The sequence below is a fragment of the Paecilomyces variotii genome (genome assembly GCF_004022145.1).
Source record: "Paecilomyces variotii strain CBS 101075 chromosome Unknown C8Q69scaffold_1, whole genome shotgun sequence".
Classification (NCBI taxonomy): Eukaryota; Fungi; Ascomycota; class Eurotiomycetes; order Eurotiales; family Thermoascaceae; genus Paecilomyces; species Paecilomyces variotii.
In genome coordinates this window covers 4,030,564-4,043,130 of record NW_021167140.1, presented here as the reverse complement: position 1 = coordinate 4,043,130, position 12,567 = coordinate 4,030,564, and the positions used below count along the sequence as shown (strand labels likewise).

The 12,567-nt window shown below is 30.6% G+C and overlaps 2 protein-coding genes across 2 annotated transcripts; one reads left to right on the top strand and one right to left on the bottom strand.

Annotated features, from left to right (window-relative positions):
* Positions 1-8,102: 8,102 nt before the first annotated feature.
* Positions 8,103-9,579, bottom strand: C8Q69DRAFT_453877 (dioxygenase). Its single transcript, XM_028629664.1, has 3 exons — positions 9,347-9,579; positions 8,535-9,288; positions 8,103-8,471 (listed from the first exon to the last, which is right to left on the bottom strand). Exons 2-3 carry the CDS (start codon positions 9,163-9,165, stop codon positions 8,128-8,130), a joined length of 975 nt encoding a protein of 324 aa, XP_028489812.1. The 5' UTR covers positions 9,166-9,288; positions 9,347-9,579; the 3' UTR covers positions 8,103-8,127.
* A 650-nt stretch (positions 9,580-10,229) lies between these two features.
* Positions 10,230-12,284, top strand: C8Q69DRAFT_453875 (protocatechuate 3,4-dioxygenase beta subunit). Its single transcript, XM_028629663.1, has 5 exons — positions 10,230-10,953; positions 11,023-11,178; positions 11,231-11,373; positions 11,432-11,597; positions 11,661-12,284. Exons 1-5 carry the CDS (start codon positions 10,707-10,709, stop codon positions 12,098-12,100), a joined length of 1,152 nt encoding a protein of 383 aa, XP_028489811.1. The 5' UTR covers positions 10,230-10,706; the 3' UTR covers positions 12,101-12,284.
* Positions 12,285-12,567: the final 283 nt, after the last annotated feature.

Below are 12,567 nucleotides of genomic sequence, written 5' to 3'. Positions count from 1 at the left end.
AGTTATAACTATTTTATTCTTTAATATCTTAGAAATAGAAATCGCTATATAATTCTAACAGCTAAAAGATATTAATATTAATTTTAATTATAGTTAAGTAAGATTATTATATAATATTTTAAATCTGCCTAGATCTATAGAAAGTTTTTATAAAGCTTATTAGCAAGTTTTTCTATAAAATCCTTAGTAATATATATATTATTAAACTTATAAAAAAGGGAATATTAAAGTTTATTTATCTACTAAAATTCTTAGAAATATTTAAAGGCCGCAGCAGGATACTACTCCTTTAAATTATATTAGAATATAATATATTTTAATATAGATTTTAATAGGAGATTAACTTTATTATTAAGATTAATCTATAAGTTCCTATAATAATTAGTTTATAATTAATTTTTATATCTAACTTAAATTAAAACTTACTATAAAGGGAACTTAAGTTCCCTATTTTCTAAAACATTCTTTTATATTTATATATATGCTTTATCTAGCAGGGCCATAAGAAAAGACAGTTATTAAATAGGGTTCTTAAGAAATGGTATAAGAATCTTTAAGCAAGATAATAACTATTTATCAAATCACTTATAATCTAAAAATAGCTTAAATTTATTATTTTTATAATCTACCCGCGAAGGAAAAAATAATATATATAAGATATAATTATTTATACTATAATAATACTTAATAATTAGTCTCTAATTCTCTGCTAATATTATTCCGCTTTACTTATCTATAAAGATTATCTTAGTAAAGCTAAAAAACTTCTTAAACTCTATAATCTAGATCTAACTTAAGTTAAAAAATTAAAATTAAAATTAGATCCTTAAATATACCTAATCTAGCTTTATATTTATAATTATCTCTCCTAATATATAATTCTAATAAAAGTAACTATAAGCTATTTATAAATATTCCTATAAATATTATAACTAAATATTATTATATAGAGGGGCTATAATATAAGTTATATAATTAAATAATATACTAATAATAAAATACACCTAATTTTTAAACTCTTTATAATTCTTTAGTAGTTTCTTATATTAATCTACAAATTTCTTCTCCCACTTTTTAATAAATAAAAGTATATACTCTCTATTAGTATTAATGCAAGCAATATTTTTATAATTAGATTATAATACTATAAGAACTTCTAATAACATCGCCTTATTATAGAGGTTAATAGCCTAAAGATATACCTATAGATCAATTAGTTAAATTCTAACTTAAATTAAAATAGGGATATATATCAGCCTATAATCTCTTAATTATCTTTTCTTTATAATTAATAGCTTTAGCAGCAGCTACTTCTTTCTGCTTAATTAATAGCTCTAAAAAAACCGCACAATAATATTACCCGGCTTATAATATTAATAATATAAACTTTTTCAGCCACTTCTCTAAATAAATAAAAAAATTATTATCTTTATCTTACCGCTGCCTTAAGAGACTGCAGATATTACTAATATCTATTAATTCTGGTAATTCTACTATATATGCCTGTAATGCTAGGTTAAAGTCCTTAGCGCTTAAGATTACTTTTATTTATATATTAATATTAAATCTCTATATACTAATACAGAACTTATTCTTTAAATTCTTAATATAATTAGTATTAATATCTTAATTATATTCTATATCTTTCTAAGATATTTTAAACTTCCTTATATCTATATATAATATTCTTAGATATTTATTCTCGAGCTCTATACAAATTATATTATCTCTTATTATTAAAAAGACTCTAGCCTTAGCTATATAGGCCTTTAGCCTATATAATATATTGATCTAAATAAGCTTAAAATCTAAATAAAGTTCTATAGAATTGCTATAATTATAAGCCTTAGGTCTCTTTTACTAATACTTCTAGCTAAATTCTCTATACTAAAATCTTAAAGAGTTTACCTTATTATCTAATAAATGCTTTTATTATTTATACTATCTCTCTAATAAATAAAATTATAGAGCCTTTAACTTAAGTTAGAATTTTAATTATAATAGGGTTAGTAACTTATAATAATATATAATAATCTTCCCTTATATCCTTAAAAATAATCTAATTTAAGTTAAATTATTATCTAGTCTATACGCTATTCCTTACTTAAAATTCCTTAATTAAATTCTAACTAGGTTAGAATCTACTTTTTTTATTAAAAAATATATTTAATAAAAGAAATAAATATAATAAAAAAAAAAATAATATAATATATATACTCCCAATATAGACTATACCTAATTAGAAAATCGCATATATATAGATATATAATATTAGAGACTCCCTAGGCTCCCTTATTAATTATTCTATTACTGCTCTAATTAACTATTACTAATAAGATTACCGCTAATTAAATAAGTAAGCCTTGCCTACTTTTTAAAGACCAAACTTATAAATTTTAACTTAAGTTAAATTATAAATAGGTCTATTATATATTTAATTTATTATTATCTCTATTATTAATAATATCTTATAATAACTTACTACTTATATTTCTTTCTTAATAGCTTATAATAATATCTTAAAGGCGCTTCAGATTCCTAGGTTTTAATCAGATATATTTAACTAAAAGATTAGCACATAATATTTATTACTTATCTTATTCCTCTATAGACTAAGTTATATATAGGCAATAGTTAGTTTATTTAGTAATATAGCTAAAATAGCGCTAAACACTTTAAGTATAACCTTCTAATATATTTTAACTTAAGTTAAAATACTCTTTTCTGGCTCAGATTATCTATTTAAACTACCCTCCGCATCTAGAGCTATTATAACAATAAATAACTTATAATTTTTCTTAACTATTGCTTTATAAAATCTTAATATTTCTCTTTTAAAACTACCTCATTCAATTTGCCTTTAAAAAAAAAAGATATTAGCCCTAGATTATAATAGTTATTATTAAGATTAATCTAATTATTCCTAAGGATATCTTTACTAATCTTAAAGCTACTTTATCTAAAATTACTATATTTCTTATTTAGCTTAATAAGATTAAGAGATATTCTTATATTTATCCTCGCCTTCTTTCTTTTCCTAATGCTATTTAAAAGACAAATTAATAAACTTTATTACCCGATATTAATATATAAGATATATATTTCTACTTATAGTCTACCGTAAAAAAGCATTAAGTAACCTAGCTTATTATATTTAGTACACTAATAAAAATATAAATAACTAATCTAATTTAGGACAAATAATTCTGATATATTTAGGGGATTACTTTAATTACTTCCTCAAATAATAAGAGAAAGTATCTTATAATTTAGGATTATAATCCACAAGATCCTAGCTAAAAATAACTACATTAATTTCTTCTTCTAATACAAAATTATTTCTTAAAATTAATAAGAAAAAAACCTTAATTTTATTATTATAATATTATATTAATAAAGCTAAATTAAGGTAAAATAAGTATCTATAATTTATAATAGAATAGCTATATTAAACAGCTTAATTAGGGGATTATCTATTATAAAAGAATAATATTTAACTTAAAAACTATATCCAGATAAAAAAAAAATAGCTATAAAAATAATATAATCTTAGTAGTTTAAACTTAAGTTAGAATTTTAATAAACTTTATAAATATATAGAATTTATATATTTTCTATAGAAGTTATAACTTACTAATTATATATAAATTTTACTATTAACTTATTAAAAAAATAATCTAGAAATTACTTTCTATTAAAAATAATAATAATAAATAAAATCTATTCTTTAATTTAATAACTTTAGCTTTTATAATAAATTATATATATTATTTAATAATACTCTATTAGCACTATAGTTTATAAATATATATATATATTTCTATAACAATTATTTTAAAGTCTATATTAATATTTAATAATATCTTAAAAGACTATCTTTATATTTTTAGATTTAATATAATAATATTATATCTAAACTATTTTTTAGCTATAGATTTAAAAGGATATAAATTTAATAATAATATAAAATAATATAAAATATTAATACCTTTAACACTATAAACTATATAAACTATTTAAACCGAACTGTTTAAGAAAAATCTAACTTAAGTTAGTTTAGCGCCCGGTCTTAGCAAATATTTTGGTTTTTTTAATTTTAAACTAAACCGCCAAAATACAGTTTGGTTTAGGTATAGTTTTCTTACCCTAAACTAAAACCCGCTATAGGCGGTCTAACCCTCCCCCAAACTAAACCGAACTACCTATATAACCAGTCTAAAATATAGTGCTTTTAGATTTCTAGGTATTAATATCTGTAGAGTTAATATAACTTAGATTAATTATATTATTAATAGCCCTATATTTTTAAATACTTAAGCTATTTATACCTTTAAATCTGGCAATATTAAGGAGTTAGAAGTTTTTTTATTTTTATTAATATTAAAAAGATTAGTACTTTTCTTTATATTTTTTTTAAAGAAATAGTAATAAAGATAATAATAAGAAGTTCTTTTACTTTTTAATAAATAGTTCTTACTTAATAATTTCTTATTTTTTTTAAATTTTTGCTTTTTTTTTATATCTGCTAAGTTCTTCCTTATATTTAATAGTTTTTTCTTTCTTTTATTGCTAATATATACTTTTATCCTATATTATATTTGCTGTCTTTATTAATTTATAAAATATATTTATCTTTTTTTATTTATAGTAATAATCTCCTTTAGCTGTTTTATTTATTTTTTTATTATTTTTTATCCTTTTTTTTAACTTCTGCCTTAACTTTAGCTTTTAATTTTTCTTTCTTTCTTATTTTTACTTAATATTTTAATACCCCTTATATTTAGCTCTAATTTATTATAAAAAAGAGTATTAAGACTTAGTAATAAGTCTTAGAGCATAAAAATATAAAGAAAAGAAAGGGTAGCTTAGGTCTTTAGGCCTTAAAATAAAGCTAAAAGAGAAGCTTAAAGAATAAGATAGTATAATAAAGGAGAGGCTGCTTTAATATTAAACTAATATTAAAATATAATTAAAAGGGGATTATTTATTTTATTTTATATTAACTAATTAATTAATGCCCTTTCTCCTCTTATACCTTATTAGAAATATTTAAGCTACTTCTTTTAATAATAGCATATAACTTGCTAACCTAATTATATTCTTAAAACCTCTCTACTGTTTTCCCCTACTATACTATTTATAAAAAGCTAGCCTATAAGCCGATATTAAAAAGTGCGAATTCTATATTATATAAATAAAATATCTTAGTTTTATTATTAGCATAAAAGGTATTAAAGTTAACTCTAAGAAAGTTACTGTTATTTAAGATTGAGAATAGCTTAGAATAGTCTATAAAGTCTATTTATTCCTAGATTTCTGCAACTTTTATAGGAGGTTTATTAAAGACTATAGTTATATTACAAGATTAATAATAGACCTAATTAAAGAAAATTACCCTTTTAACTTTAATTAGAAGTATTATAAGGCTTTTAAAATATTAAAGAAATATCTCTAATTAGCATTAATTCTATGTAATTATAATTTTAATAAGAATATATATATTAAGACAGATATTTTAAATAATATTATAGTTACTATACTTACTTAGCGGGTAAATAAATAAGATCTCTAATATTTAATAGCCTATTATTTAAAGATAATAGTATTAGCTAAATATAACTATTTAATCTATAATAAGGAGCTTTTAGCAATTATATAAGCCCTTAAGAAATAGTATGCAGAGCTTATAGGCTTATAGATAAATAAGCTATTTAATATTTTAATAGATTACTATGCTTTTAAATACTTTATAATTACTAAAGTATTAAATTTAAAATAGGCTTAATAGGCGAAGTTTCTATCTTATTATTATTTTTTAATTTAATATTACTTAAGGAAGTTAAATACTCTAGCCGATATCTTATTATAATAAAAAAAGAATATCTCCTACTAGAAGAAGTAGATAAACTAATACTAGACCTAGCGTCTATTAAGACCTAAAGTCTTAGATATATAAATCTAGAAGGAGTTAATAGAGTAAGAGACCCTTTTAGCTTTAATATTAACTAGAGAGTTTACCCTAGTAAATAGAATTCTTAGAGAGAATTATAAAAATACTAAACTAGTACTGTTCTGTAAAGATATAGGCTAAGAAGGCTCTATATATTAATTAATAAATAAGCTCCTATTATATAGTAAATAATTAATTATTTTAAATTAGGGAAATCTACAGATATATCTTTTAAATAAAGTCTATTATTAAGTCTCTACTGCCTATTCTAAATGCTAGAAAATATAGCAACTAATAAAATCCTACTATTATTAGCCTTAAATAACTAGTTTTATTAACTAATATATTAATAATTATTTAACCTGCCGCTAAACTAAAAACCCTTAAAACTCTCTACTAGGGCTATTTTAACTATTACCTATTTCTAAATAACTATAGTAATATATCTTAATAGACTTCTAATCCTTCCTAAAAAATAAATATAAGTATAATATAATATTTATTATAGTTAACTGTTTTAGTAAGTATTTTATCTTAATTTTTTATTATAATATAGCTATAGTACAGACTATAGCTAAGATTTTTTTTAAGTATATATATTATTATAAGGATGCTTTTAATATAATAGTTTCTAATTGCAGACTGTAATTTATTTTAAATTTTTAAGATAAATTTTATTTCTTGCTAGGAGTAAAGTTAAAGCTTTTTTTAGCTATATACCCCTAGATTAACAGGTAAATAGAGGTTTTAAACTAATATATAGCCTAAAGACTCTAACCCTATATTAGCTACTATTAGGATAATTAGTCAGATTATTTATTAATAGTTGATTTTATAGCAGTAATACTAACCTAAAAATCTATAAAAATATTTCTATTTATAGTTAAATATAAATATAAGCCCTATATTTTATTTAATTAGTAACTAGTGCTATAGTCTATCCTAATATTAAAAAAGGCTAATTAAACTAAAGCTTAGTAATAGGTATATAGGCTTTAATAGATCTAGAAGATAATAGAAGCCTTTATTAAGAAGGCCTAAAAATAGTAAAAGAGATAGACTAATAAATATTATTAAGAGGTTAATTTTAATATTAGCAATAAGGTTTTTATTAAATCTATAAACTAGATATTTAATTAACCCTTATAAAAGTTTAGTAACTAAATAAAAGGCCCCTTTAAGGTTTTTAAAAAAATAGGAAATATTTAGAAATTAAAGCTCTCTAATATTATAAAGGTTTAACCTATATTCTTTCTAAATTACCTCTAGTGGGCGCTAAATAATCCTATTTTTTATTAAATCTATAAAGAGCCCTTGCCGGCTAAGATCTAGGGTAAATTAAAATAAGAAGTTAATTAAATCTTAGTTATTTAAACTAGATATAAATATCTCTAATATAGGGCTATATAGAAGAGGTATAATAAAAATCTAATATAATATCTTATTAAAAACTTTAAAAATTTACTGCTAAAGCTTAAGGAGTTCTATAATAAATTTTTTAATAAATCTAGGCCGCTAGCTAATTTAGACTATTAGATTAATTATACTAATAAAGAGATTTATCTAGAGGAATAAGAGAATAATAATTATCTCACTAATTTAGGAACAAATTAGCCTAAATAAGGGGGTAATATTACAGTACTAACACAGCGCTAACCTAATAAAGAGATAGAGAGAAGAATCTGCCGGCAGAATATCTAACTGCCTATATTATTTAGAAGTAATTAAGAAATAAAGGATCCTATAAATAAAAGAATTAGGATTCCTTCTCTAAATTCTTTTTCTTTTCTTTCTCTAGCTTAAAGTTCTCTATTATACTGCCATACTAGATTAGAAGCTTTAATGAATCTGATTTAGTCTGCTCGAGCGTGACACCTAGGAGCTAGCCTAAATCCCAGTAACCCTTCGGCCAAAAAAAAAAGACTTATAAGCTTAAGTAGAAACCCTCGAGATCGTCACTATTATAACTACAAATGATAATAAAAGAGTATTATATCCCGATAAGTTATAGGGTAATCTTTTCAAAGTTTAACAGCATAACATCCGTCAAATGCAGTGTAGGCTTCCAGTGGCATACGGGTTTAGAAATGCTCGTGGGGCTCAATATACACAACAAGAAGTCTAATATCTCATTTTCAATTTCATGGTCAGTGCCATTATATACAAGATATCTTTGGTTATTTATTGAATGTTTCAATGGCGCTTGTATCAACACCGATAGTTATATAGCCGATCATGCCATTGTTTACATCCTTGCCGTCTGCCGGGACGACGGAGACAATTGGGTTGTATCCTCCCGCAGTGTCTTGGGAGAAAACCGAGTCATTAGTGTTAGTGGTGCGGTTGATCTGCGTATGGGAGGCGTAAGGCTGTAAGGCCATTATCTTCTGCGACAGATCTTCCTCGAAATATATCTGACCAGTGCTGACAGTGTTGCTGGATACTAGGGTACCGTTTCCTCGGAGAGTCCAGTTGGTGTGGGCCTGTACGTGGATATGAATAGAACGTCCGGTATAGAATCCTGGGGCATATATAGGTTAGGTAGTTTGCGGTGATTACACGTCTCTGCCTTAAACAGACTGACCAGGGAATATTGTCTTCATTTCCATGAGACCCTCTTTGTTGGTAGGCCACATTCCACGAAGCCAGGTCGTGTCGTCCGTATGGAGGTCGGTAACACCCAAATCATAATCAGTAATGTTTAACTCAGACAGGAGTTTAACAAAGTCGGTGTTTGGAGACAGTCCAGTGAACGAAGAATAAGAGCCAGTTGCATTGCAATGCCAAAAATCGAGGAGGACGTTGGGTAGAGGTTCACAAGAGGCCATATCCAGCACTCCCACATCAAGCCACAGGGGGACGCCCACTTGGTCCTCGGTCATGTCTTGACGTAGAGTCTGGGAGCGCGGCCAGACATACGGACCACGAGTCACCTCGGGGGTGAGAACGCAGGTGTCATTCTGAATGGTTTCGTAGTAGGGTGCCTCCGTAGTGATTTCAACCGTGGTGTTGCGACCTGAATCTGCCCAGCGCTTGTTCATCGCTCTCTTGGCCATACGGCGCTTGTTAAAACTCTCGACATGGCTGGCACATCGCCTGGCCAATGTACTACGACGCTGAATTGCTGAACGAGGAAGAATCGGATCCGGTCCAGGATGGGCAGCGACGATAGTTGTCACTAGAAGAGCAACGAGTAGCTTGCAGAAAACGAGCATGATGGGCTATATTCAATGTGTACAGCAATTCTCGTGGAGTAAAAGAAAAGAGAAGCGAATATCTGTACGACTTTGCCCCTACCTTTCTGGAAAAACATATCCTTCCCACGCTGTTGTCGCATCCTTTTTTATGTCGGCCACCCTGCAAGATAAACATTTGTCCATACAAAGGAGTACGTACGTATGGCCTCAAGTCGGCTGTGCCCGGCTACGTGCAAATTTCTTTCCTTTTCCGGTATTGAGTAGTTCCACATTCTCAAGTGTCCAACAGGGAGGACGGGAAAGGCGCTGAAGATGTTTTAAGCCAAGAATTCATTCATATAAGATACACGCCTTCTCCGCTTTATAGGTGGTGCTGTTTCTGGCACAGACCGCGCGTCGAAACATGATCGTTTATACTTACCGCAAATGTAGATATCCGGCCGATCTGTTTCATGCATTAACAACGCTAGAATTAATAAGAGGAATCGGCATAGCCTCGAAAGCTGTCCATCATTGCCATGCTCCTAGGTTCATAGTGCTCTGCCAAGATGTTACAGCTCCATTGCGTATGGGTCTTTGTGGCCCTGCTAATTCGCCTGCTACGCAATCTGCGGATTATACGGACACCAATGAACATTATGGTATTTTAGGGGATTGCCTCTTCATATAAGAAGATAACGACATGTATCCAGTTGACAGGATGACCTTGCCACCTCACGCGAAGTCCTATACGCGGAGTGAATGCCACTTCAGAACTCCTGGCGTTTAATTCAAAATACGAGACGAATATTGTACGCCACTAATACGGTGTTAAGAACAAGCTTAGTAGAAAGCCCCCTAGGCCGGGGGAGGATCATCGAGACTAAAAGTTGAAAGACAGACAACCCGGGGAATCTAGAAACTGACGCGGCCAATAGATGAGTATGCGTTTTCAATCATTGCCAAGCGTATGAGGACCTTCTGGTTCCATAACATTTGGAGCCATAATAATAATAATCATAATAATAAGTCTATTTGACCATGGGGCATAATTGCATTTCACAGCCCGCTATGCCAAGTCCTCCAGACCATCCGTAGTACGCAGAAAAACATCTATATCCGGCTGTTTCCGGGAACGATCTGCGATCAACCCCAGTGATAATCTCTGCTCCGTTATCATTGTGCCTTGCCAGTTATTACGAGGCCAGTGTTCGTCGCCGTAAGCTGGCTTACGAAAATATGGCCATTGGAGGTGAGAAGTATGTACCTTGTTTATCCCTATCCAATAGACCAGATCAATGCCTCGAAGACATGGAATGAGAAACCAAACGACGGTGATACGTCGGGCTTGAGGTACGAGGAGAGCTTCTCCTGCGCCAGCTCGTACTTATAAACCCTTTATGGGATAGAGCCAAATACTTTGTAGACCTGCATCCCGGTTCTCATGAACAAATAGAAAGATATATATTGAGAAGGAGAAAGCCAACAACGGCGCTTCTCATTCAGTCAACCTCCTCGCAGAGAGCCAACTTCATACCGTTCAATTGCTCCTTTATTGATTCATTTCTAGAGACCTGGCAATGGTTCAACTTTCTACTCTCACTGTCGGCCTTGCTGCCCTGGCAAGTGTTGTACTCGCTCACCCTGGACACGATGTCAAAGCAGAAGCTGCCGAGAGGGCTGCTTTCTTGCGCAATAACCCCATCCACTCGCGAGGTATTTCGCAGTGCATTTCGAAACTCAAGGCCCGCGGTGTCGAGGATGCCAACGTTGCGCGTCGTGAGAACGCTGTGCAGCAGCTGCGCAAGAAGAGGGGCTTGAATACTGGTACGTCGAGAAATCAAGAGGCATACCCAATGGCTGGCATTTTATCACAATATAACTAACCTTTCTCAGATGCTCGCTATCTGAGAGCACGCGACTTGGACTCTGTGCTGGCCAAAAACCATCATTCCAACCTGACCAACGTCAACCCTTCTACAGATCCCGCTATACTGTTCGCATCAGAAGGAACTTGTGTCGTACAGCCTGAAGTTACGCAAGGACCCTATTGTGAGAAAGACCAGGACCGCATTCACAAATAAAAGTGTACTGACTTCGATAGACGTTGCCGGTGAGCTGATCCGTAAGAATGTGGTTGAGGATCAGCAGGGTGTCCCCCTCTATCTCGACATCCAGCTTGTCGATACGAATACTTGCAACCCTATGCCGAACATCTATACCGATATATGGCATTGTAACGCAACGGTCAGTGCACCAGCTTGTTTTGAATAAACGCTGTTCTATATGCCTGACTTCATCATAGGGTGTTTATTCTGGTGTAGTGGCAAATGGAAACGGCAACTCGAACGATACTGAGAATGCCGATACTACTTTCCTTCGCGGTATCCAACCTAGCGGCAATGATGGCGTGGTCCATTTCGAGAGCATCTTCCCTGGTCACTATTCGGGCAGAGCCGTGCATATCCATGGTACGTTGACAACTTAGAATCTTTCCCTATTATATAGATCTCTTGCTGACGATTTCTTAACAGTTGTCACATATCCCGCCAATGAGACGAGGATTCTTCCTAACGGCACCCTTGCTGGCATGTATGACACGCATTCGTCGCATGTCGGTCAGATTTTCTTTGATCAGGATCTCATCACCGAGGTCGAGAAGAACACCCCCTATTCGACCAACACGCAGGAGTTGACAGAGAACTCTAACGACAGCATCCTTGCAACGGAGGCTGATACGACTGACCCCTTCGTGGAATACGTCTTGCTGGGTGACGATGTATCAGATGGCATCTTTGCCTGGATCTCGATCGCTGTGAATAGCACGAGAGACGATTTCCTCTCGCCTGAGGGTTATTGGACTGAAGAGGGAGCTGAAGTCAATGACAACTTCAGCATGAACATGGCTGGAATGGGTAGCTTGCCCCCTATGAGTGCTACTGCTACCAGTAGCGCTGTTAGCACTTCTGCCTGAGCTGGCAGATAGCAGGAACTCAGAATGCGGTATTGATATGTTCTAGGCACGTGTTGCTCATAATTGTATTGGCTGAGACCTTGTTTCATTCGCTTAGGCACCTTGTCTTTACAAATCAAATTCGCCAGGCCAAATATCCAGTCTTTCTCAAGTAATGCCTAGGTAAAAGCGATTCAATAAACATGCGCGCTTACAGTGCAGCTAGAAAAGTGTAAGATGTTCACATTAGGAACTTATTATTTTAACTGTTCTGAATTCCCAGACGTTTAATTTCTTCTTATTATATCCAGACCGTTCTATAAGAGCGAAAACCTGACCAGAAAGACCGGGGCATGTTATTCTAAATGCGACGCCCAAAGGGTAAATTCTATATACACAATCCTCTCATTTCCGCCCCATTATATCGTATATCAAAGAATCTAAGCTTATTTGCCCTTATCCTTCGATCACTATCGTCTTCTAAGGCG